The sequence below is a fragment of the Simochromis diagramma genome, unplaced genomic scaffold (assembly GCF_900408965.1).
Source record: "Simochromis diagramma unplaced genomic scaffold, fSimDia1.1 OVJJ01000798.1, whole genome shotgun sequence".
In the NCBI taxonomy this organism is placed as follows: Eukaryota; Metazoa; Chordata; class Actinopteri; order Cichliformes; family Cichlidae; genus Simochromis; species Simochromis diagramma.
Window position 1 is genome coordinate 1,441,979 of NW_024386736.1, and position 27,742 is coordinate 1,469,720.

Consider the following 27,742-nt stretch of genomic DNA (forward strand, 5'->3'; position numbering starts at 1 on the left):
ACTGGGTGACTCTGAGATTTCTGAGCAGAGAGTATAAAGCCGAACGAGAGAGTGAGAATGTGAATGATTTATCTTCTGGATCAGCGAGCTTCCGTTTTATTTCAGTTCAAACCTTCTGTGACAAAGGACCCAGGGTGAGGCAGTGCTTGACATTGTGCTCAGTTGTTGTTGAAGTTCATCCAAAACGAAAAAAAAACCCAAACAGAAAAGCACAAAGTTCAACATTGATCCACAGGGCACTCCGGTTAAATGTAAATGGACAGTTGTGTAAGTGCAAAACTGTAATCAGCAAACATACATGTCATATTCATAAGTGTCCATAATGGATTTTTAAGAGGGAGACATGCCTCTTTGACATAGCAGAAACACAAGCAGAGTCAGCTCTGGAGAATGTCACAGAACAGGTTGGTTCTTCCAGGTTTTTCTGTCTGTGTTTGGTGCATGATCACATGAAAAAAGCCCAGTCTTTGTCACAGAGTCAGGAGGACAGCAGTGTTATCTGATGTTGATTCTTAAGAGACTTTCCATAAGGGTAAGTGTTGTGTAAATGTTCGTTATAAGCAGTCTCTGGTTTAAACTTGGCACAGACGACACAGAAAGTCATCCAAAACATTTGTTTGGTCTGACTGTGGAGAGCACTCGCGGTACGTAGACTTCATTACCCGGGCTTTCTGCCTGGAGGTTTTAGTATCAGATAATATAGTATGAAGAGGAACTGATCTTTGTTATACTTCTTTTACCTTTTGAAATATAAAAGTTGTCAGGTTTGATAACTCTTTCTGTTGTACTTATACTACCAAAGCTACTTATTGTGACAGTCATTGTTGCAAATAGCAGAGACTGAAGTGATAGTCCAGAGTGGAGTAACATTAGTTTGAACAGTGATACTATTTATATGTGCATTTTGAGTGAAACCTTAAACCCTAACCCTAAGTAAATGTGACAGGAAAGTGTAATCAACACATCTTCAATGTGTGGTTTCTGGTCTGTGAATAGTATGGTAATTTCCATATATGGCTTGTGAAATTACCATACTATTCATATAAATCACCAAACTAGAAATTTAAAAGCACACTATATTTCTGTATATCTACACCAGATGCTCCCCCCAGCTGGATCAGGGCATCACTTAGCTCCTGGACAGTCTGAGGTTCCACCTGGCTCCAATGGTGGAGCTGCCACTTCTGGTATTTTATGGTAACTGCCAATCAGCTGTCACAGTGCTGGGCAGGAGCCCACTAGAGGATGTTGAGCCTTGTTGGGCGTCTTTACCTTAGATCACCATCATTAATTAACTTTCTCCTTGACTGAGAACTAAACTCTGTAATATAATCAAATTAACCAGATGAGTAGGTAATAATCAAATACAGCCTTTTTCTAAGACCTAACACTGAAATACATTTAACCACCATCAGCTTGGAATGACCCTGCTGACGTTTTCAGTTTTCAAATTTTGCTTATCCCAAAACTCCAAATATAGTTACACATTCTTACCTGGATGACTGCGCATGCATCAAGACACAGTTACACGTTAGGAGTTTTTATTTAAACAATCTTAAAATCTAGCTTTCAAATTGTTTAGGTATTATGTATGAGGTATATTTATAGCTGTGTTAAACTGTTGTAAAAAGCTGCCAGGACAACTTGTGCGTTTGTGCTGATCACATTTTACTTCTTCCTGCAGGTCAGCAATGGGTGGCTCCTCCTCAAAAACAACCATCTTTTGGCCGAAGAAGAAGAAGAAATCACCTCTGAAAAAGACCTGGAGTCAACTGAAGAGGGTGCTGCCTCATAAGAAACGCAAGAAGAACGCTCTGTCGCTGGACAAACTGAGTGTGAAAAAGTCAAGGAAGGACAAGCATTCCAAGAAGAAACAGTCACTGACAGCAAACAAGAAAGTGCCGACATTGCTGAAAGGACTCTCGATGGATTACACAAAGAAAGAGACGAGTCAAACTGGTTCACCGGGAAGGAAGGAGAAGGACAAAGGGGGGCTGGAAAGAGTTGGAGAGCAAATAAAAAAGAAACTTTCCAAGGATGAGAAGAAAGACATTACCAGTCAGACAGACACTGTTCCTCGATCTAAGGAAAATAAGGCAAATGATCCAACAAGTGAGGCAAAGGTGCCTAAAAAGAAACTCAATGAGATCATACGATCCATTCGTCCAGCTGCAAACAGATAACAACCGCCTCTGGCAGGAAGACATGACAACTCTGTAAACAGGCCACAGGACAGTCAGGAAGATACACGTTTTTAATGGCATCACTCAGAGAGCAGATTATAATGGCAGAAAACGTGTTACAACCATCAATGGTTCTTTTAAACATGTCAGTTTCTCCCAAAATCAATATTAATCAGCTGCAATATTTTACTCAAAAGCTTTACTCACTTTACTCCGCAATAAAAACATTTGTGGATTATCATCCTGCTGACAAATGATGGGCTTCATCCCCCGGAAATTACTACTGAATACTGTTACAATATCAACCATTACAATGTCATTGCAAATTTAAGTTGTATATTTCTATGACAAACATTGTAAGTGAACATTGTTTCCACTGAGCAGAGACAATTTACATTATGCAAACACAAGCAGCATGCAGCGAGTGGAAAAAAAACTATAAATAAAAACAACAACTTGCATCTCATTCTTATATCACACTGGCTGTATATTAAGAAACGCAACATTTGTAACCACATTTTTCACTGGCTGTAGATTTACAAGGGACGGCGCTCATTTTGACGAATAAAAGAAAACGAAAACTGTGCGTCATAACAGGCACGTATACCTTGAGGGATTTAAAAACAACAACAATCCATATAACATTTGTGACAGGAACACCATCTACAAATGTTAGCAAGAAAAAAAAAAAAAAAAAAAAAAAAAAAAAGGTGCTGCTGATTGGACAAAAAGTGTAAGAAACCCACTAAAATAGTTTTAAATCTTTGAACTAGTTTAAAAATATCAAACCTGATTAATCTATAACTTTAATGTTACTAAAATACTTATTAATGCCCTTAGAGTGGCCATTGGGCCCCTGTCTGAAACTATATCTGCATACACAACAGCTGACTGTTTACTCAAAATAACACAGGCCAATAAAATCCATCCTCCAGGACTTTACTGTTTACTTTTTAAATCAATCCACGTTATAAAAGTCATGTTTCTAGTATTTTATTCACACACACACACACACACACACACGCTCTATATCACAAAAAGCTTTCTGGTCATGCAATTAAATAAACACCCCGAAATTTATTAAGGAGGACTTACTGCACTAGTGGTAACAACTTGGATCACATTAACTTAAGCTAAGAGTAGCCAGCAAACTACTCTTGTGTGGCTCATAACTAAAGCACAGAGCGCATTCTTTACGATTGCACATTTTCACACATTTATTCCACGGTCTGCTGTGTAGCTTTCCAGGTGTTGCTCTTCCATCACTGTTGTCACTGAGGGGAAAAAGGAAAAAAAAAAAAAACCAACAAAAAACTGCCGAGTCACTCATGTCTCAACAGGAAACTCTCACGTGTGTCTCCCATGTTGTCCAAGTGATCCCAACAATGTGTACGCGTCTGTGCAGGGGAGGTGTTGATGGCGGGCTTGTGTTTAAATGAGAAGATCAAGCTGCTGTTATGAAGCTTCCAGCCAAAGAGTGTATCTCTTCTACCAGTAGCTGCAGAAACTGTAAACCCACAGCAGAGGTAAAACCCTTATAAAAGAAAAAAGAAAAAAAAAAAATCTACATAATCCTTGAAGAACCAGCTCAAGGCTCATTTTTGTGTACATACACAGATAAGTTCACTTAGATATGTATGTGTGCATGCCTCGAAATTTCTCAGCTGGTCTCAGTTAATCGGACTTGCAGGGATGTCCTCTGAGCTGGCACGGATGAGAGGCGCCCCGTTGCTCCTCTCTTTCGCCTTGGGGATACGAGACTTACCATTCTAGAGACAAAGGTGGAGAAACAGACAAGAGTGTGAGAAACTGAAAATGAGGTCAAAGAACCAGGAGGGTGAAGGGTTTAAAAATTATTAACAAAAAAAAAATCATGACAATGATAAGAAATGGGGATTAGATGCAACGGGGAGAATGTGAAAAATAGAGAGGGGGGAGGTGGGTGGGTTAGTCATATGAAAACTAGCAAAAAATAAAAAATAAAACCCACAAACAAACAAGCAGTTAGAAAGAGATGAATTTCATGTTCATACCCAAAGGAGCGTTTCCACACGACCTGCCATGTTTCTAAATTGCAAATTTCAGCAGTTACCGCAAAGCAACAGACACACACGACCAAACAAATTGCAGACGTACACAGATGGTGCATTTATTCTTATTAGTCGTAACAATGTACAACATTTAAAACAAAACAAAAAAAGCCCAAAAATCACGTAAAAAAACTTCCTGAATCGCTGGAACAACACCAAGGAAAAAACAAAAACAAAAAAGTACGCCTATAATATAACAATCGGTTAAAACTTTGATTTAATTAAAATCTAAATGACAAGAGGTATAATTAGGATATATATGTATAAACAGACACAATGCTGTGCTCTTTGAGAGCGCTTACAGTTAACGCGCTCTATTAAAGATGCAACTTCCTTTCAGTGGCCCAAATGCCTCTTTGATCTTTATGTCCCCCCCCCCCCCCCCCCCAAAAAAAAACAAAGACAATGTTTCTGTGAATTATTTCTCACTCAAGTATGCATGTGCACACTAACAAGATAACACACTCCTTGCAGCACTTCCTCTGTACCGAGAATGTATTCTTTGAACACACATGCCAGAGTAACGAGTCAGAGGAAATGTGGCAAGAAGCATGACACGCTAACCACCAACACACATCTGGACTGGTTTAAACACTACCACAACATGAGCGTACACAAGCTACAAAACACATGGATTAATGAAGTGCACACAGGACACAGAAATGTTACGGTCAGCATAAACTAGAGTAATAGTTGCATCAGGCAACAGGATAATTCCAGGCATTTGGGTAATTACCAAATCTGTTTATAGCATAAGGCAGAGAGGTGATTTAACCTCACTGATTGGGATTTTGAGGAGCTATGTGAAGGTCACTCCTTGACCTTCGGTTAAAAAGTTGGCCTGGAAAATTTGGTGGCTGGATAAAAGTGCATATGCATGGAATTATATTTGTGGCCTTTATTCTGCATGAATGATGGGACACAGTGTGAACACAGATGTTTTGCGCATACACAACCAAATTTTGAACAGGTTAAGACAGAACTGAAGGTTCAAACCGTAATTCTAAGCTCTGAAGTTTGAGATATCGAGCTTAAATATTAACGACGGCAAATCAGAAACCTAAATGGGAGGGTTAGGGTTAGGAGTTTCTTACTAAGCAACAAACTTTGCGACGCAAAAATAAAGTCAGTGCCGAAGTGCCAAAGACTGCAGTTCTTCAAATGGACACTTGACGCCAATTCCAAGACAGTAAGTCCGCAAAGACTCCAAATTTAAATTAAAAAAAAAAAAAAAAAAAAAAAAAAGTTGTGTTGGTGGACTTTTGAATGGAATAATCTAACAACTAGCATGACTTGCTGTGCAGTTAATTGCACCAATAGCCTGAAAGTCTGTCTAAAATCATCGTAGCAACTTAAAATCTATCAGAATACATGTTTGCCTGTTTTATTTTTCAATTTTGTTTTAGTGTCCATGTTTAACAGACGTTGAGACAGAATTTCAGCATGATCAACAATTATTAATATAATTTCAGGCACTCCTATAAGACATCCAGTCAAAGACGCTTATTTCAGCACTACTGACACACAGGAAAGCTTATACAGTAATGTCCCTACTGGTGGCAGTTAATTAGCATGCTAAGTGGCTAATAAAGTGGCTATTTACAAAATACTTTATTTTATTTTATTTTTTTTCACTGAATGATTGATTTATTTTGAACATGACTATGTTGACTATAACAACAAAATGCACTTTAAACAATAATGAGACAAAGAAAGGGTTGGTACAGACTTAAAGGTAAACTCATTTGATCCTACCCTCAATATGCAATATACATGTATAATTACATACAATTATATAAGTCTACAAACAGATATCACGCATAAAAATCCTAATAATGATGAAGCTAAACGTTGGGTTTAATTGTGCCTGTCTGTAGAACAAATGAAATGTTTTGAATTAAAAAAAAAAAAAAAAAAAAAAAAAAGGGTCAACTCATATCTCAAATCAGGCAACAAAGTATGTACCTCATTTACAGTGACAGAGTTTTTTTTCCTTTTTTTTTCCCCTTCACAAAATACTTTAAGTGTCAATTTGTGAATTATGTTTGCGTCTTAATTTTTGAATTTTGTTTTTACACAGAAAAACTGCCTACAGCACTGTGTAGCTATTTAGGTAAATCTTTAGTTTTCCCAACATTTTGTAGAGTCAACTGAACAATGAACAAACTCAACATAACATTTTTGCAGCCCTGTTGTTTCTGTCTTTAGCTCGCATTCCAACACTTTCATCGCTCTTTGGCTGTGTGCCTCTTTCTTCCCAGCTTCCACCCACTTGTCAACTCTTCAGCTCTTGACCTCCTCCATCAACAGCATCACACAGCAGTGTGTACTCTCTCAACACGTGCGGTACACGTTCGAGCATGGGTTTAGATGTCGCACGTTTTCAGATTTAATACCAAAGTTAGCAAAGTCGGCTTACATTTGACAGTGAAACGGAAGGTAAATGCAAAGCAGTCGCAAACAAGACACCACATAAATCATAGTTTAGTCTGATTTGGCCAGGTGCAACGCGCACACACAAAAGAAGTGGGAGATTTCTGAGTGATGGTGACGAGTCTGCAGCTGTGAGCTGAACAGAAACAGGAAGGCCATTTGCTTTACCAGTTTCCACATTACTGACTGACACAGTCTGCCACAAATCCACACAGAGAATTTAGTGGCAGGATTAAAGTGTGAGAAACAAGAACTGAAAGAAGGAAGCACACAACCAACAGATCCTAGATTAAAAAATAATAATAATAAAAAAAAAAGAAACATTGTAGAATATCAAAGTTTAAGTTATGGAACATTTGACACAAAGTCACTGTGTTGAATGAGTTCTGTGTTTTGGACCTCTGTTGGAGGTTTTCTCTGCATGTGTTTTTTCACACATCCTTACTAAAAGAAATTCTACAAGTGCAGTGTTTGTTTACGCCTCAATAAATGCTGTGATGTGACCAATCGCCATGAACTAAACCATCTCTTGGACCAGTCAACACTGATACTGCAGCGCAACAAAAAAAGCACATTTGTTTACAATCGCTCAGACAGACAAGAAGAACACAATAACTCACAAGTATGCAAGGTGCACATTAACGTCGTGCTTGCGGCTTCTGGTGCACTTCTAAAGACTAATACAATTTTCACATAATACAACCATAGACAAGCTCTCAGCTGAATATATGAAAAAAGAAAGAAAAAAACAGCACAAAGGCTTTGACTGGGGAAGTGAGCACTACAGTGAAGATACGTGGTTTTTCCTAATAGAAACTTCCTCAAAATATGCACACCAAAAAAAAAAAAAAAAAAAGGAAAAAAAAAAAAAAAAAAAAAAAAAGGAAAAAGTAAGCCACAACAACAATAATACTAATAATAATTAAAAAGTTATCTTTCCGCAACCCAAGTTCTCAGTATAACTGAGTGGAGACAGTAATGTGAAGCACTTTACAGACTGTCCCTGCACGCTGCATTTACAGTTTTATGCAGCTGGCTCTGATCAAACTGCTTCTAACCTGTTGTTCAATTTTAACTGGAGGGAGATGTTGAGAGGTTCTGTAACATTTTACATATAAGTAATTAATTAACGAGTCTTTTCAGCTCTTTGCAGTAAGAAGCACTGAAGTGACAATAAGAATAAAAACAAACAAAAACATCGGACACCTAACTGATCAGCCTGCCTGTGCAAAGACTAGCCGTGTCTGCTCTTCCCTGATTTGTGTCGCATGTTGCAGATTTGCCAGGTCTCACTGACAGATGAATGAAACTACTGGATGCAGTGTGTAAACTGTGTGTATATAGACTGAAAACCTGGCACAAACTGGACTTTTTGCAGGCATGACATTCAGGAAATTAAACAACAAATATCTATCTATATGGATATTAGGGGTGCAACGATACTCGTATCGATATTGAACCGTTCGATACAGTGCTTTCGGTTCGGTACGCATATGTATCGAACAATACAAAATTTTTAATTTATTTTATCAACTTTTCTTCTTACGATGCTGTCTGTGTTGAGAGCTCAGTGGATCTGCGTTCAACTACTCCGCCTAGGCTGCACTGTCGAGCGCAGATCCACTGAGCGCAGCGCAAGCTAGCAAGACAGAAGCTAAGCTCGTTGCAACATGGCAAATTGAACCTCCCCCACCCTCATTCAGATCTGGCCTTTGGAACTATTTTGGTTTTCATGTGAAGTATGACCCTGAAGGTAAGCGAGTCATGGACAAAAGTAAAACAGTATGTCGGATGTGCCACGCAATGCTCAATTACATGGGTGGGAACTACTGCGTTAGCGCAGTTTGCGCCAGCCCCACACACGGGGCGATCCACGGTAGCTCGTTAACGGAGATTTGCCGTGTTGTGGCGTTAACGTCATTCCAGTTCCCACTAGTGTTGACAGCACTAGTGGGAACAAAATGAATATGACCGCACATTTACGTCGACATCATCCTAGTGCAAAGACAAGTGGAAGCAGACAAAAACAACAAGCACGCATGCTACAAACTTTACCCGAGTCATTTAGACAGCCGTTAGCACATGATTCTCCTTGTGGGGACCTGATATGTTTAATATGCTGCTGAGAGTATAGCCCAGAAGAAACGTATAGTATAGCTTTTATTTTGGAAAGAGCCATTTCTCTGTAATAAACTCTTTTTCCAAAGATGAGTGATTTCTCGATCAGATAGATTTATTATTTTATCCCTTTGTTGTTTCAGCAACATTAAATTTAAAAACTGTACATTTGAGTTAAAATATATATATATTTATAATTTTAATAAATGACAAATTAAAAAAGCATGAACATTTTTTTGTATCGAAAAAGTATCGAACCGAACCGTGAATTTTGTGTATCGTTGCACCCCTAATGGATATATAGATAAAAAACAAAACAAAAAAAACAACAACAACGAGCCACATTCAGTTACGCTGCTGTCGCACATCTCTCTCAAAATATTTAGATGGACAGATCATCTGACTACAGTCAGCATGATACCAAGTGGCCTAAAATCATAAACAGTCCTTAGAGCATGTGCTTGTTTTGATTGTGATTGCTGTCATCGATTCCATTGCTCTCGGACAGTACCTCTTGCTCCACGGTGTGAAATTTAACTTCAGAGAAGCCTCTGTTCTTGTGCCTCTGAGACCAGTTGCAGCACAGGATCTCCTTGAAGGTCCTCCTCATGTCTTGGTCCCTGAAGCAGTAGATGATGGGGTTGACGAAGGAGTTGCACTCTGCCAGCACCAGACAGTATTTCTCGGGGCCTAGCACCAAACTCCTGTCACAGTTCAGACCATCGAGCAGCAGCACAACCAGTGCGGGTGTCCAGCAGACCACAAAGCAGCCTACAGAGTCAGGGGGGAGAAAGAAATTCTTTACAACTCTGTTAATTTCTAAGGGTAGGGGGAAGCATATGAGGGAACACACACACCACACAGATTAGCCAGTTCAGTAGTCTGTTCTGTATAATATCTGCAGACTTTGGTAGCATGCTCAGCACTAATATATGCAAAACTACCAGCTGCAAAAACAGTTAAAGGATGTGAGACCACACACTCAGGTGCATAGTGGCTTTATGTGTCTCTCAGAATGATAAAATGAGGAAATGTCCTCACTGTCTTGACGATGTTGCTCGCAGGTACAAATTGTCAGCAGTGTCATGCAGGCAGAAACGAGCAGTTTTCTGTCATGCTAACAAAACTATGCAGCTCCCTGTCAGGACATGCTCTGGCTTTTCCTCAACTTCCTTACATGCCAGAGCAACTGAATCCTGGCTGCTGAGTGACGGGACAAACACTTGTGGGGTTTTTTTGGGGTTTTTTTTTTTTTTTTTTTTTTTTTTTTTGGGGGGGGGGGGGGTAAAATTTGGAGGAATTTAATTGAAATCAAAATAAATCAGAATGAGACAGTGAAAGTAGAGCAGCAAAGGAGAAAGACTAGATTAGAAAATAAGAAGAAATCAGTACCAGGAAGAGAGGAGGTAATGTGTGTGTAAAGCCCATTTTTACAGGAACAGACAAGAAAAGAGACGAGCTTGCACGGGCCGAGAAGGCTGGCTGTGTTTGATCAAGATAAACGTTTCCCGGGAAACTTTATCCTCTGCAACTTTCTCCAACTAAACTTTCAGTAGAATTCAGTAGATGGCAATGGTTTGCACTGCGATCACTTAGTCACTTAAATTATGTACACTTAGTGTTCATAATTTTTATCATCAATAGAATTTCCAGGCACAGCCATGGTTGTCTCAGGATCTCATCTCTGCCTTTCACAGATGCTGTTCTGTTGGCCATCAGGTGGTGACCTTCAGCTTGCACTGTGATAGTTTGCAGTTGATTGCAAAGTGATCAGGATGAGATTCTACACCTCCAAATCTGAAGCCGTGGTTCTCATCCAGAAATAGTTTGAATGCTCACTCCAAGTTGCTACTTCAAGTATGTCAGTGTGTTGAGTGAAGCAGAGGACAGACTGGTGTCTACACTGTGACAGAGTTAAGCGTGAAAACAAACTGAACTGATTTACAGGTCAGTGATTTTCAGCCTCGTCCCTCACAGTCACCTTCAAGGTGTTTCATTTCATATTGTAAGGTAGACACTCTACAATATATATTACGGTAATTACTTGCCAGAGAGCAGTCTAAAACTTGTTATTATTTTCATGTTAGTCCATAATGCATTCTCATAATTACCAGTTAACAATACAAACCTTAGGCTACAGTGCAATGCACTGACACAAATCCCTGTCCTAATGAGCACACATGTAAGAGCTTTCTTTTAGTGTTTTCACAAAATAAGCAACACAAAGAAAATCTGAAAACCAGTTCAAAGACATTTTAAAGTGATCTCCATGGTGATTCTACTGTAGAAACATGAACAGGTAGAAATGGAGGATGCAGCCCGACTGCTCATCACTGCTTTTTTTACCTGTTCAAAAGCAGTGAACAGGTAACAGGAACCGGCCTGGCTGCCGTGCTGAGGTCGGCACACGCTTTATCATCATTTTGGGTTCTTCAAAAGCTTTTCTGTTAGCGTGATGTTTTTAAATGAAGCTAAAAACGCAAAGTTATCTCCCAAACATAACTATTTGACTTGATATGTATTGTGTGCACTCCCTTACCCAGGATCATGGAGACTGTCTTCATCAGGTTCATCATGGTTTCTCTCTGTCTTGTCGTTGAAGTGTGCTGTGACATCTGCCTGCCCTTGTGCCTCACATAGAGAAAGATCCGGGTATATACGGCCACCATGATGGAGAAGGTCATCAAGTTAAGAACGGCCCAGAATATCAGGAAGCTGCGGTGGTACAGCGGTGCCATGGTGGAGCATTCACTTAGATGGCACGTGCAGTTCCAACCCATTTGGGGAACGAGGCCCATGATTATTGCCACCAGCCAAATTAACAGCATGACTATGAAAACACGCCGAGTGCTCATGCTGCTGTGTAGCTGGACGTTGAAGATAGTCTGATGGCGCTCCACAGCCACGAATAGGAGGTTGAGGACAGAGGCTGTCAGGCTGGTATTTATCAACCCCTGACGAGTAAACCACTGGTTCGGTGATAGCTTTATAGTCCAGGGACCAGTATGAAACATCATGTGGAGATACGCAAAACCTAGGAGGAGGAAAGTGAGGAGATCTTTTAAACAGAGGTAAACTATTTACACTGTTACATTCTGAGTCGAGTCTATCGTTGTTACCAGAGCAGGACAATGAACAATCTTTACATGATATATGAGGATGTCAGAGACTCATCGCGGTAACATGCTATCAATGTGATCAGTACAAACTTAGTTGAAATAGTCATAGTACTATTAAATCAAACTCAAAAGGTTGCTTGACTGTCCATGAATGCCCAACTTGGCATTCATGGTTTGCGTTTAAGAGATCACTGTTGCTTTTCAATGGAAACAACTGTGAGAATGTGTTTCTATTTTGCTCTACTTTCTCTTTGTGAAGGGTTTTCTGTGAACTTAAGTTATTTCACAAATGGTTTTACAAAAATAAATGGAAAAAAATTTACCTGCAAAAAGGTCTGCCAAAGCCATATTACCCAACAAGTAGTAGATGGGAAAGTGAAACCGTCTGTTTTTGAAAATGGCCGCTACTACCAAAAAGTTGGAAAAAATAACAATGAAGCAAACAATCAAGCCCAGCGTGACAATAAGAACGTCACGCTTTTTCCATTGAGTATTAATGGCTTTTCCACTGTTGTTGTAGAAAAAGTCGATGGTCTCATTGTCATGGCAGGTACCGGTTATGTTACCCATCCTGAGGCGTGAGCGGGGTGTGGGATGAGAAAAACGTTGATGAGTAGAAAGAGTAGGGTGGTGTTGCAGACGCAGAGTAGGAGGAGGAGGATTAGGGCACCACTGACACTCGCCACATTTGGAGGTTTGGAGATCGGCATGCCATTAGCTGTGCAGGTGAGGACTGGAGTTATCCAGACGTCTGAAAGCCTGGGGACTTCTCTGGATGCACATCTACATTCTGGAGAAAAAGTAGTAAGTTTGAGCAAACATTAAATTATGCATAACAGTTCAAAATCAGTGATAAGCATTTATTAACAAACTACAGAAACTGGTCATAGTGAAATGATATCCAACATAGACATAGAAAATATTTAACTTAAAATTTTTAGCATTTAGAGAATAAACATTTAAAATAATATAGTTTGACAAGATTAAGGTAAAAAGGAAGTAAAGCAATATTTGGATGACAAAATAACCAAGTATTTACCAGGTCTAAAGATGAGGTAAATACTAAGTAGACCTTATAACTTAAAGTCATGATTTGCCATTTTACTTTATTAGTCTCTCACATCACAGTGTAGGAATTTCTTTACATGGTTGTTTCAGTTCATTGCAGCTTGCAGGCAGTCATTTCTGCTCTCTTTAAGTCCCGGTCAGGTTGAGGTCTGGACTTTGACTGAACCATTGCGACACCTCGATTCTTTTTTCCTTTTCCAACAAAAGTAACCGGCTGTGCTTGGGATCATTGTGCTGTTGCATCACTCAGTGCTGGCTGTCATATGACCTCACATTTGACTCTAGAATACTTTGGTATACTGATGAGTACGTGGTCAACTCAGGAACTGCAAGGTGTCCACATCTAAAAAAAAAATAAAAAATCAACACAACTCCACCACCACGTTTGAGCAAATACATGTTTGGTTTTTATCCAAATGTGGTTCTGCTCATTATGGCCAAACTACTTTACTTTGGTCTGCTCTGCACAAAGGACATAATTATAGATGTACTAAATCACCGATTTTAACAGGGGCATTTTACTATGGCTATAAATCAGACTATTACTGGAAAACAGTGACAAATATAATGTTTATCATGCAAAATAGCTGTGGCTTTTGTCCCTTGTAGCTTATCCCGGTGCTGCTGTCCATCACAGGTCAAGCTCAAATTACATCAGAACATCTATGCATTTGCGCTGTCTTAACAGAGTCAAACACCAGTGCGAACAAACCATTTCTAGACACCCTTGTACAGAGATATACAGCACTATAGCGGTAAAAGCACTGGGTTTCCTCCCCCCCCTAGGTTGGGGTTAAATCACCAGAAAAGCTTTTTGTATCTAGTGGCCAAACAAAATGTGATACCTAATATGGAATGGAAATTGTAAGGTATCAATAAATAATTCATTAAAATCACCTAAATAAACTAAACACTCCTACTGAGCGTTTAAAGAAAAGAAAACATCCGGTTTTTTACAGTTATATTCTTTCACAGTGAAAAGGTAGGGCAGCAAGTTCAAACTGACTTTGCACCAATACAAACGAGCACTTTATTAACGCCACTAACCTTCATCAAATCTATGTACTGAAGGCAGCATCTAAATAGATTGTCCTGACATGTGACTTTCCAATATTATCAAAAATACAGAGGCTCTTCTTCCTGTTAAACTAATGCAGACATGCTGACATGACTTATCACAATGCACTACAAAGCATGCACTCAGAGGGCAGTTTCCGAACACACACTTATTTTATAATCCTAGAAAGATAACGCTGTTCCCAAACAGGGCTAAGCTGCGATAATAAAGTTGACCCAGCCAACAAAGATAAAGCAGTATGCAAGATTTGCCCCCACGCAAGCTGTGGATAAACAGGTCACCTCCCCTTTCAGTCCTCTGATGCTTCAGTGTCGTGCTGCAGAAAATTAGTTTGCGTGCACAGCAACTATTTTCCTGTTCAATTAAACTGAAATCAATTTACATTATCAGAGAAGTAATTGCTGGAAGCGAGTCGCATCATTTTTTTGTTGTTGTTGTTCAGAACATCTCAGACTACGTGCACATCTAATCAGCTTTGTTGAAATACGTGAGTGGCATTTCTTGCATTAACTATCTGATTAATCAACTTATCTAACGCATCCTTAGCTACTGAGCCGTCTCCAGCAGGTAAGCTTTAAGGTTAAGGTTTGAAGCCCCAACGAAAAGGTTGTTAGCTTTTTTTGGCAAAAAATAGAAATAAGGATCTATACATTTACCACAGAATCACATCGTAAGTAACTTTGCCCTGTACAAGCCAGAAAACCTTGATTTGTAAGAAAAGCAACGTTATACACTACGTTCATATACTACGACTGAGTAACTCCTATCTGACATGTCACAACAAGAACAGGCAAGGCTTTAAATGATTGTAACTGAAACCAAACACAGCCCAGATCAAAACGCAGCCAACAACTGACTTTAATCCCCTATTTATGGTAAACCTGCACAGTGTGCTCTTATTGTTGAGTCAGCAGCACAACCTCGCACAGTCTCCACTCTCCTGTGAAACGCAGCCCTGCACGACAACACCGCAGTGCCGTCAGTTCCAAGTTCAACTCTCCCAACAATGGAAACAGCAGAGCTGCTCCCTGCAGAAGAGACACACCTCACAATTACACAATCCAGCTATGTAACTCAATCTTAATCCAAACACACACACACACACACACACACACACACACACGTTCTCCTACCAAGGATGTGTGGAAAGAAATGCCAAATTAAAAATGTGAGAAATGCAGCAGGAGTGCAAACTTCACAGGTTGGAAATGAAGTGATGGATGAGACCACTGCAGGAAAGAGGGTTCAATTTTTGATCGAGGCAACAAATTAAAACAGGTGAGGAAATTAAAAAAAGAAAAAAGCCTTTCCACATTCTATCCCTGTGGTGACAGAATGTGGAAGGATCCAAATGGTTAAAAGTAGTGAAACAGTGGCGTGCATGGGAATGTGTCTGAAACTCCCCGAACAACATCAAATTTGTGGCGAGCAACAGGAAGGTGAGAAGGATGCTATTCCCCTTATGAAAGCAATACTACCTCGACTACATACGACCAGCAGCTGCAGCTTTAAAAAAAAAAAAAAAAAAAAAAAGTTCTCGTTGTTGGATTTGTGTTTTAAAGTCATACTTTAATTTTACCCATTGTACTAAGTGGACAAGTCCACTCCTTATTTTAAATGCATAATCACATTGGCCAACTCTGTTTGTAAAAGCCCAACATTAGTCTGCAATTGACATCGAAATGTTTACATGTGCATTGAGCCAAAGATATGAATAAAAAGATGAGCTCTTAAGTCATAATTAGATGTCCAACTGCCATTTAAGTTTCACCTGCAAACATACCTTGATTTCAGAAGGCACCTTCAGCACTACGGCTGACAGTTCTGCGAATTTGTATTTTCCCCATTTCAAAATGGCACAAAACCACAACGCTTGGACTTCCGGTGGCTCGTAGCACCGCATGGCCGCATAGAGAGTGACCTCCGGCACCAACCGTGTGTTTCCCCGGACTCGAGAGCTGTATTAAGGCTACATTGCCATTTTTCGACTCAAGAATGAGTGGGGATAAATCTAAAAAGGGAGGATACGGGCTACGAAACATTCTTGACTGTGAAATGGAGAAGGACGCCGCGGCTAGTGAGGCAAGCCTCGCATCGGGACAAGATGGCGACCGAGGTGAAGGTCTGGGTTGGCTTCGGGATGCTGTGAGTAGCGTACTGGTGGCCGAGATGGCTACATTGCGAACCGAATTGAAGAGTGACTTCAAAGCACTCGGTACGGAATTTCGGGAGGATGTAAAGAAGCAAATGGCCGAACTCTCTAAGGAATTGAATCAAAGATTACACGAGATGGCGGATCAGGTGGAGGAGATGACCGGTCGGCTAAAGCACGTCGAGGACAACATGGCTGACTCGGAACGCTGGGACATTGGTGTTAGGGATACACTTGTGCAGCTGTTGGAAAATCAACGGGCGCTTCAGGAAAAGGTGTCCGATATGGAGGGCCGCGCTAGGCGCAAGAACATCCGGATCTACGGCGTACCGGAAAACTCGGAGGGCTCGTCGGTGACTACCTTTGTTGAAAATCTGATCAAAGAACACCTAGGCGAAGATTTCGGCCCGGACCGTGCTCTCGGCATTGAGCGCGCACACCGCGCGTTGGGACCGAAACCACCCCCGAACGCCCCACCACGCTCAATAATAGTGCGCTTCCTCCGGTTCTCTGTTAAAGAAGAGATTCTCCGCACGGCGTGGAACAAAGGGGTACATATCCAAAACAAACGGGTGTATTTCGATCATGACTACTCTCTGGAAGTGCAGAAAAGGAGACGGGAATATATCCCAGTTAAGAAGGCTTTGAAGGACAACGGGATCCGTTTCCAGACACCACTAAGTAAGATGCGAGTGTTTTATGCGTCAGGCAATGTCCTATATAATACCGCGAGCCAAGCTGCCGAGGATTTAAGAAAGCGGGGAATAGCCGTGGGTAAGATCACCTTGGGGAACCAAACCAACAGGATGACAGAGGACACGATAAAGCAGCTACTTCCTTGGGAAACGCAGACAGCACACTGCGGGGGCGGCTTCCAGCAGCACGTGCGGGAAAAACTCCAAGCATTCCGGAGGGAGCAAGAAAAAGTGTCAGCAGACGAGTGAACAGCTGATGGCGGGACGACGGTGAGATAGCTGGCGGTAGAGTTTTGATAATCTAACCGCAGGAACACTGACTTTCGTATCCTTCAGAATTCATATTTCTTTAGGTTGGTGCCTACGGACATGGTTAGAGAACCACCACGTTATGTCTAGTAGCGATAAGAGACTGTTTCGTTTATTTTTTGCCCTTTTTTGGCTTTTTTGTCGGTCACTCCCCTCTTGTCGGATGAGGGGCCCCACCCTGTGGCCAGTCCCCTCAATGTCAAAGGATGCTGTTATATCCTTTGTATTGGAAGATCCTGTTGATGTTTTGTGTGTTTGCTGTTCAGTGAGTTCTGGTTGTGATGTTCTGAGGTCTGGGTTGATTATGTTGTATTCCACATATCCACTTGATGGCTTATAATTTCTATAAAATGCTGTCACTAAATGTAAATGGCCTGAATAGCCCTATTAAAAGAAGCAAATTAATTGCCAAATTGAAAAAGGAGACAGTAGACTTGGCATATTGGCAAGAAACTCATCTAGATAATGCAGAACATGAGAAATTAAAAAAGATGGGTTTCAGACATACATTTTATTCATCGTATAGGGCCGGGAAAAAACGAGGAGTAGCTATCCTTATCTCAAATAAAATAAAATTTGAACATATATCTACTATAAGTGATAAGGAAGGTCGGTTTGTTTTAGTAAAAGGTAGAATAGAGAATAAGACGGTCACACTATTAAATGTCTATGCACCCCCAGGAAGCAACGCAAGCTTCTTTAAGAAGATATTGATTTGATCTCTAAGGAAACGGTGGGAACTCTTATTTGTGCAGTAGATTTTAATTTACTGTTAAATCCCAGATTAGACTCAAATAATAGGGACAGGAAAAGCACGTCTGGAGGGAAACGGGTTAAAGGAATGTTAACGGAATTAGGGCTTATGGACGTGTGGCGATCTATCCATGGGTCAGCGTCAGGATTCACTTTTTACTCTGCTCGACACTCAGTGTATTCGAGGATAGATTACTGTTTTATGTTTAATAGGGATTTACACAGGATAAAAGATTGCAGAATAGGTCCAAGAGATGTCTCTGACCACAATGGAATTTATATAACGTTACATTTAGACGGGACACGGAAGACAACTTTGTGGAGACTAAATACCGGTATGTTAAATGACCCCGCTTTTGTGAAACAAATGACAGCCGATCTTAACTTGTACCTGCAGGACAATGATAATGGAGAGACAAATCACAGTATTTTATGGGATGCAGCCAAAGCTGTCCTCAGAGGTAAAATAATTGCGTGGTCGACCATGATTAAAAAGAAAAAGTCACAAGAATTGTTACAACTGCAGAATAGATTAATGGCCTTGGAACAGTCAGGTCTAAAGGATAAAAATACTACAGTAACCCACCAGATCAGACAGATTAAGCAGGAGATAGATAAGATATTGAGCGAAGAAGTAGAGAAAAACATAAGGTTCATGAAACAGAGGTATTATGAGGCGGGGCCTAAGGCGGCGAAGCAGTTGGCGTGGCGGATTAGAAAACAGCAAGCTGAAAATAATATTTATAAGATTAGAGACCCGGTTGGTAACAATGTTGTAACTGACCTGGATAAAATTCAAAAAGCGTTTGAAAAGTATTACAAATCCTTATATAGTCAATCTACTCAGGGTGATGTAAATAAGATGACTGACTTTTTGAATTCCTTAGACCTGCCTACGATTGGTCGAGAAGCAAATAGTAAGTTAACGTCCTTAATATCTCGGGAAGAAATAATTAAAGCTATCTCCAGCCTTAAATCCAATAAATCACCAGGTACCGACGGGCTCCCTGCCGAATGGTACAAAACCATGAGGGAAAGCCTTCTTCCCCTGTTGGAAACTAGTTTTAACTACATTTTGAAAGGAGGTCTGGTACCTCCCTCTTGGAAGGAGGCCTTCATATCGGTTTTGCCAAAGGGGGGACAGGATAGACTAAACTGCAAATCTTATAGGCCGATAAGTGTCCTGAACTCAGACTATAAACTATACACAACTATTTTGGTGCGAAGAATGGATGCTGTAATGCCTTCTTTGATTGATGAAGACCAAACGGGTTTCTTGAAAAATAGACAAACCCACGATAATATTAGACGAGCTTTACACATCATCGAACACATTAATAATAAGAAAAAAAGCTCAATTATTCTTAGCTTAGATGCTGAAAAAGCATATGATTCAGTGAATTGGGACTTCCTCTTCCTAGTGATGGAAAGATTTGGTTTCTGTAGCGAGTTTATAAGATGTTTCCAAGCTCTTTATTCTCTCCCTACTGCCAGAATAAAAATTAACGGTAGCCTCTCCGATACTATTTTTTTAGAACGAGGATGTAGACAGGGGTGTCCAGCAAGCCCCTACCTCTTCAACTTGTTTATCGAACCTCTAGCCCAGGCTATACGTCAGGAAACATCGTTGAAAGGGATTGTAATAGGAGGGGACGAGTACAAGGTGTGTTTATACGCAGATGATGTCTTGGTGACAATCATGGATCCCAGCTCAGGTATACCAATGTTAATGGGGATGTTGGAAACATATGGCCTGTATTCAGGGTATGTCCTTAATGTCAAAAAAACTCAAGTTCTGTCATTTAATTTTTCTCCGGACCAGACACTACTGGCAAAATTCAAGTTTAATTGGGAGGCAACTGCTATCAAATATTTGGGAGTGTTTCTGCCTAGAGATCTGACACAACTGTACGATATTAATTACAGTCGTATTAATAGAGAAATATATAGCGATCTCAACATTTGGGCCTTGCTCCCTCTCGACCTTGGCAACAGGATACAGATAATTAAAATGAATATTCTCCCCAAACTACTCTCTTTTTCTTGCTTTACCTATTCAAATTCCAGAGAAGCAATTCAGGGAATGGAATAAGCAGATTTCGAGATTCATTTGGCTTAACAAAAGACCAAGGGTGAAGTTCTCTACTTTGCAGTTGCCGAAAGACAAAGGGGGCTTGGCTCTACCTTCATTAAGGAATTACTACTTATCTGCTCAGCTGAGGTCCTTGGTGTGTTGGTGTAATCCATCTTTTTGTGCGAGGTGGAAGACTATTGAGATGTCTCTCTCAGACACGCCAATCCAGTCTAGACTTGGCCACGCGGCTTCTGATTTGGACGATACCTTGACGCCCAGCCACTGGGTCACTTTTACATTAAAAATATGGAGGGGAGTGGTCAAGCAGGCGCAACTCCAGGAAGAGATAAAACTTCTGAGGTGGCCAGCGTATGACCCTGATTTTCTACCTGCTTCCCACGATAGTAGATTTAAACAATGGGTGTGGCATGGAATCACTGCTGGGTGTTTGGTTATTGTAAAATCTAAAATTATGGCTTTTGATACCCTATGCAAGACTTACGATCTTGGGAAACAAGACTTTTTTCGATACTTGCAACTCCGTGACTATATTGGCAAAAGACTGAAGAGCTGTGTCCGTGGAGACTTCGATTGTTAATATTTTCATTGATGCTTATGACTCTGGGAGTAACAGAGCCTTGATAAGTAAACTGTATAAATGTCTGACTAAGCTCAAAGGGCACTCAACGATTTACATAAAGCAGAAATGGGAAAAAGAAATGGACATTGTGATTACAGAAGATGGCTGGGCACGGATCTGGGAGACACAGTTTACCACGACTAACTCCAACATGTGGCGGGACTTCTGCTGGAAGAACATTATACGCTATTTCATAACGCCTAAACAGAAGTCTAAATTCAGTGCTACACCTGCGTTTTGCTGGAGGAATTGTGGGGAAGTCATGGCTGATTACGGTCATATATTCTGGTCCTGCCCACTCATACGACCCTTCTGGACGGAAGTTATAAAGATAATTACAGAGGTGTTGGGATTCCACGTGTCTTGTACATTTACCTCATTGTATCTGGGATATTTTACAGACGATTTAGTTGCAGATGATGTTTACCTTCTGAAAGTTCTCTTGGCTTCTGCGAAGAAGGCCATAACAAAACGCTGGCTCTGTAGAGATCCTCCCACTGTAACACTTTTTACCTCTATAGTGGAAGACGTCAAATTGATGGAATGTATGACTTTCACTCTGCGACTGCAGGGAGATTTGGGAAGGAGACGGTGGAGAAAATGGCTGGACTTTACAGCTTGTGGCAGCACCCTTTGATGCATAGAATTAGCAATGCAGACTTGTTGACGTATGTATGTGTGGATGTGCAGATGTATGTACAGGTGTATGTTATCTTCCCATGACCTCATACTGTTTCTGTTTTTTCTTTTTTCTTTTATCTTGTTGCATAAAAATGTTCCTAAACAAATAAAAAGTGTCAAAAAAAAAAACCCACAACGCTTCAGTGCAAAGTGCATCTTAAGCTGCATTAAGCAGCTGCTGTCACATGATGTGCCACAACTGAAGTGCTCATCGCATTTTCTGCACCGTTTTAGGCACAACAGACATGCTGCTATGTGACCAAGGTTATACAGAGGACACACAAAGTAAGTGACTAGTCAGTGAGAAGTTACTGAATAGTCTGCCTCAAGTTGGCGAGAGTGAATATCTGGTAGACAAATAATAAAAATAAAAACTTGCTGCCTAAAAGGAAACTGACAGCATTTTCAGAATTAGGTAACTGTTAAAAGAAAATACCACTAAGTTGATATAACTTCTGTACTGTAAAAGTGAAGCTAAAGGCACACTGCTAATGCTCACCAACAAATCGTGTTGTCTCATCTGATGTAAAGTGTAAAAATAAGATTTAACACTTTTTTGTATGTAGGACAGTTTAATGGCCAGACTTTTTGTGTCATTTCCCAAAATATCAAACTGATGCACTAATAAGAGCTTGCTACTCACACAAATTGAGAAATAATAGTAAATCTGTTGCAGCAACTCTGGTCTAGGTTGTAGACGGGTACATAAAGGTTAGCTCAACACAATGTTAGCTGGCTCAGCAAAGTCTAAAACCCTGGATGGAGATAACATGCAACGGCGGATATCAACTTCATCTTATAAGCTGGGCTTTCCTCTTCAGACTGTCTGCATGTTCAAATTAAAAAAAAAAAAAAAAAAAAAAAAAAGTTATCAGATGATGATGGGAAAATGGTGATAATAGAAATGGTGAAATTTACCAGAAACTGCAACACTGTCATATCTTGTAAGACAGGAAGTTAATGCTGCAAAATATTACTTAGATTTGTTAAAAATATAAACATTTTAAAACTGGTCATTTTACTGTAGCATGAATGCTCAGTGCTGGTTGTTTCAAAAGCTGCTGACTGCACATTAGAGCGCTGAAACATCAAACAGAATACATTTAAACAGTAAGTGTTACTATCCCGCAGTCTAATAACGGACATGTGACAATGGCTTTAGCGTGGTTGGCCGATCAAAGTGAAATTTATTTATTAATTCAACAGATATTCTTGCCGTTTTCTTTGGTTTAATAGCTCCAATTCCAGCAGCACTTAACAGACTTGGCAGTAGAGTGAAGGATAAAAACTTTTAGACACCTTTTGCATCACCAGCTGAATACATGCAAATCCCATTGACAACAGGATGCGCAGTTTTCGCTTTTGTAACTTTACAGCTGGGCTTTATTTGTGACGGTAACAGCTTAACACCATACAGATATAAAATGTATTCTCCGAGCAAAGGATCTATATTCAACTATAAAATAAGGAGTGAAAGCGTGGCGCTTCCAGACAATTTCAACTGAAACTCTGGACATAACCTGTTTGGAAGTATGCGTGATTTAGGCAGATAAAGAGAGTGTCACGTTCATGACACAAAACTGACCTTAAGTTCAACATAGGTGGCGGGGTGGCTGTAGCTCAGGTGGCAGAGCAGGTCAGCCACTAATCAGAAGGTCGGTGGTTCGATCCCAGGCTGCATCCTGGCTGCATGCCAAATATCCTTGGGCAAGATACTAACCCCGTGTTTGCCTACTGGTGGTGGTCAGAGGGCCCGGTGGCGCCAGTGTCCGGCAGCCTCGCCTCTGTCAGTGCGCCCCAGGGCAGCTGTGGCTACAATGTAGCTTGCTATCGCCAGTGTGTGAATGGGTGAGTGACTGAATGTAGTGTAAAGCGCTTTGGGGTCCTATGGACTAGAAAAGCGCTATACAAATGCAGGCCATTTACCATTTATTTATATAGCTCAGTAACTCAAACTCGCGTCATATTTTTCTATGTTTTTCCTAAATAGTTGATTCAAATGACAGTCGGCATAATTTTTGAGTCATCAACCATTAGAGTATAATTCAAATATTACTCAACAAAACTGCCAATGAAAACAGTACATTTTTCAAAAATAAAAAACTTAAAATGCACTGTTCCAAATTATTACGCACACAGAGTTTTGAAACATTTTATAGGTTGTAGAGAACTGAAAATGGTCATTTGTTGAAGTTGCAGCATTAGTAGATCAATTTTACTGAAATCAAAAGCTATTTCAATCAAAAACATCTTAAGAGGTCAAGTTATATATTAACATAGGACCCCTTATTTGATAGCAGTTTTACAATTCTTGCATCCATGGAACTTGTAAGTTTTTGGAAATTTCTACTTGAATGTCTTTGCAGGATGTCAGAATAGCCTCCCAGAGCTGCTGTTTGGATGTGAACTGCCTCCCACACTCAATTTTTTTGTTTGAGGATGCTCTAAAGGTTCTCAATAGGGTTGAGTTCAGGGAACACAATTTGCATTATAATTTGGAACGTGGTGTAAAGGTGAACACTGCAATCGGCTAACGATCAAAGCAATAACAAGAAGGTTCTTGTTCCTAGTGTTAGCCAGCAACCTCCAGCAACTACTTGGCAACCGGTCAGGGAATACATATTTTCCCATGTGGTCATTAAGACTTTAAAAAAAAAAAAAAAACATTTTAAAATATATACTCAGTAATGGTACTCATTCACACATGACTACTTTTGTCCTTTTATGTCAAACTTCTGGACGAATGTTCAAGAATGTAAAAATTAGGGGTGGGAATTTAATGCGTTAATTGTGATTCATTTGAAAAAACATTGTGTGAAAAAAATTAACATATTTAATCGCACTTTGCATTTCAAGCAAAGGGGAACTTTTGTTAATGCATGATTTCCTGGTATACCGATTACAGTGACGCAGGCCAAACTTGATGAAATGACTGGCTTCAGGACCAAAATTACTAAGTCAACATCAGACAAACTTACAAATTCTCTTGACTGTAGACTAGTATCAGTGGTAGAAGACAGGTGTTAGAAAGTGTGCTACTGATTCAGATGAGCCCTGTGTTCCAGTCGAGCAGGGACCTACCCACAGATGTCTGTCCTGGTCTGCAAGTATTTGGTTAGTCCTGCCACTTCTGTCCCATGTGAGAGACTGTTCTCACTTGCAAAATACATAGTAACAAAAAAGAGAGATCTGCCTTGAGCTCTGAAAATGTGAACAGGCTAGTTTGTCTAAATAACTGGCTGAAAGAGACAGACAATAAATAGGCATGGAGGTATTGTGAGTCCAATGAGTTTGTTTTTTGCACTAAAGTGTTTGATGATCACTGTTTTAGCTTAATTTACAAAAGAATGCTGGCTAAGGTTACTCGGAGTTTAAAGGTGAAGCTGGTCAAATAACCTTTTGTTTCTGCCTTTTTTAAGAAAATAAAAATGCACTTTATGTTGAAATTTTTATTATTATTATTATTATTATTATTATTACATAAAGATAATACAATTATCTGATAAACACTACAAAAATAAAGTATTATTACAGGCTCAATCTAAAGACCAAAAGTAAAACTTGGTCAGCTTAAGTCGAGCTTAAGCTGTAATAGCAGCTACAGTTCTGAACACACACCGAAAATCGTTAGGCATACGAGTACGTATGCTAAACAAATACTTGACATGTGAAAAGGAGAAAGAAGCTGATGTTAGGAAGTTGTGGGTTACAGTCTCATACCCTCCCCCTCCATTCATACATACATTTAGCAGTTTCCCCTTCCCACATTTTCTGTTGTCTTAGTGGGTTTACAACTGATACTTGTGACCTGAACACACAAGTTCACGACAACAAACCAGCTTGCATCAGAACAAAGACCAACCATCTGTCACCACCGGCTAACATTCAATTACAGCATTTCCTGCACGCCTAATTAAGACTTTTGCGCATTCCTCTAAACTTGACCACTGTGTGTGTGTGTGTGCGCGCGCTCTCTCTACCAGACGGCATGCATGTATGCAGCCTGTGAGTTTTCATGCATCGTGTGTCTGTGTTTGTGCGTGAAAGGACTCGACGGGATCAGTAAACACCGGTTTGAATGGAAACTGGTCATTACCAGGGGAGCCACACCCAAGGCCTTTTCTCCCTCCTCCCCCTCAGTGTTGCTCTCTTTCTCCCTAAAGAAAGAGTCTTAGCTTATTGACTTCAGCCAGCCTTTCTTTAGAATAGGAAACAGTACTAGGAAATGCATGCACCCCCACAATAGCTGAAACCAATACGACGGTGTAGGCAGACACAATTGATTGTGTTTGTGACCTCTGATTCCAGGTAAAACTGAGATTGTACTTCTCTCCACAGGACCCCCTCTCTTCTACTGTGAAGTATTGACACCACTCACCATGTGTCACCTATATGGAGATTACCTTTAGCACTTTAATCACCCAGACACACGCACAGACAGCTGCTTGTTTCTCCTGATATGACTGATCCAGTCTTTGTTTCACTTTTAAAACTTAAGCTGTTTTTTTAACCCCCCCCCCCTCCTTAACCCTTGTTTTTCTTTAAATCTTCATTCCCATAATTAGCATTTCCTGTAATCTTATTTTTGTTTGTTTTTAAAGCCCAAGTGAATATCTTGTAATAAAGACAGAGGACATGCACTGCTGATATGCATAAATAGTGAAATCAGTAACCCTGGAGACTGGATCAGGAATGTCATTTAACATGTATATATAAGTTTGAGGTGGTGTGTGTTTACTGCATGTTTAAGACTCGGATTCAATAGGTTTGTTTCTTTTGGTGTTTTTTTTTTTTTAACTTGTGAAAAACATGCTTTCGATGCAGTGATCATTAGCATTTCATGTCAATTCAAACCTCAGCTGACAGGCCAGGTGTAATAAAGCGCTTAGAGTGCTTGAGTAGAGTAGAAAAGCACTATACAAGAACCAGTCCATTTAACATTCACAAAATAAGGTTTGTCCTGTCACATCTTTCATATGAACACTGACACAGCCGTTCAAACTCAGTACAAAAGCAAATCAGTGCTTTTTCTATACCTCTGAATTGAATAATGTGAACAGCCCTCCCTCCAAAATAACTTAGTCAAACTAAACAGGGAAAAAAAAAAGAAAGGTTTAATACTTTTTGACATCTTGTTAGAGTGTACAAATGAGCGATGGATCAGAAAATAAGCAGACCAGAGATGTTAACTTTATGGTGGTTTATGAAGAGGCACAGATACAGTTTTACTTTGTCTCAATACTCTGGTCCTAAAGTGAACTACACTGAGCTAAAGAAAATGCGTGGAAGCAACAATAACATTTGTCACAAGTGGCATTAGTCTTATTATTTTTCCCCCGTATAAAAATCTGCATGTTCAAGCTTTTCATATGCAGATTTGCTGCTTTCGCTTTTTGGGACTTACTGTAAACTCAACACTAACTCTGTGAAGTGAACACGCCGTAACACTGCGTCCACAGACGGAACAGTTTTAACTTTATTGCAGGGCTGTTTTCCTGTAGGCGACACCTGTGCTGTAAATGTGCGTTTGGCGTTTTCTTTCCTTTTCTATTTGCATATGCAGTGTGCTGTGTAGACATCCGGGAAAATAAAGGCAGAGGGAAGAAAAACGGTTGTTTTACTTTGGAAGAAAGTTAACACTGCCCTCGTAGTAAGGGTGGCAAAACTGCTTAGCTGCATTAAAAAGAAAAAAGGGAACGGCTGCTTCTCCGTAAGGTAATGAGCTCCAGACTCCTTCCGCGCAGATACCTTCGCACGCTCACGGGAGTCGCGACCTCCGCACGGAGGAAACAATGAAGCACCGTACAAACATTTCTCTTCTCCCCGGGCGCGCATTTCAAACTCGTCGCCCTCCGCTGATTTTTTTTCTTTTTTAATACAGAAGAAGTGTGAATGTGGAGCGGGAGACGAGTTTGAACTCACCTTTAGTCGTCTGTGAACGCCTCCAGCAGGTATAGTTATCCAGGTTAGATCTTTGCTTGTCTTCGCACCTGAGAACTCCTCCCCAGCTCACAAAGCAAAAGTGAAAAAAAAGGAAAAACCCCACAAAAACAGAGGGCCGAAAAAACTAATATGATATGTTTTTTTTCCTGTTTCTATCGAGGCTCAAGTCCACCTTTTACTTTTGAGTCCCACAAAGTTAAATACGCTCGGTCTTCTGCGTCACCTTTACTCGAACTTTTGTTTCGCTTCCGGTGGGCTTAGCACTTGTTACCTGTGCGCAGTAACTCTGTCCCAGGAGGCGTACACAGGGCGCGGCAGCCGCTCCCTCGTTTGTTCCAACTCGTTCTACTAAACGAGCAGCTTGGAGCTTTTTGGTCGTTCCTTCTGCCAACCTGCGCGTTTTTGG

The 27,742-nt window shown here is 40.3% G+C and overlaps 1 protein-coding gene and 1 long non-coding RNA gene across 9 annotated transcripts; one reads left to right on the forward strand and one right to left on the reverse strand.

The window, feature by feature from the left end:
• Positions 1-2,892, forward strand: LOC120747307. Its single transcript, XR_005699092.1, has 2 exons — positions 1-532; positions 1,685-2,892. It is a non-coding gene; the product is annotated as an uncharacterized LOC120747307 (long non-coding RNA).
• Positions 2,241-27,715, reverse strand: LOC120746865 (lysophosphatidic acid receptor 2-like). 8 transcript variants are annotated; one of them, XR_005698994.1, is made up of 6 exons: positions 27,316-27,715; positions 12,267-12,733; positions 11,364-11,858; positions 9,336-9,595; positions 3,797-3,952; positions 2,241-3,690 (listed from the first exon to the last, which is right to left on the reverse strand). XR_005698994.1 is itself a non-coding variant. In XM_040052576.1 (6 exons), exons 2-5 carry the CDS (start codon positions 12,511-12,513, stop codon positions 3,854-3,856), a joined length of 1,101 nt encoding a protein of 366 aa, XP_039908510.1. In that variant the 5' UTR covers positions 12,514-12,733; positions 27,316-27,715; the 3' UTR covers positions 2,241-3,690; positions 3,833-3,853. The 8 variants fall into 8 exon arrangements, 7 of the variants coding, with proteins under 7 accessions (XP_039908510.1, XP_039908415.1, XP_039908655.1 ...); XM_040052576.1 differs by having other exon boundaries at positions 3,833-3,952; XM_040052481.1 differs by having other exon boundaries at positions 2,241-3,717; positions 3,833-3,952.
• Positions 27,716-27,742: the final 27 nt, after the last annotated feature.

Excerpts from the sequence above, each read along its gene's own strand:
- LOC120746865 (XM_040052576.1), bottom strand. The coding sequence starts at position 12,513 with ATGGGTAACATAACCGGTACCTGCCATGACAATGAGACCATCGACTTT. Across the intron at positions 9,596-11,363 it reads GACAGTCTCCATGATCCTGG|GCTGCTTTGTGGTCTGCTGG; the intron begins GTAAGGGAGTGC and ends CTGACTCTGTAG. Across the intron at positions 3,953-9,335 it reads TTCACACCGTGGAGCAAGAG|AATGGTAAGTCTCGTATCCC; the intron begins GTACTGTCCGAG and ends CTTTGTCTCTAG.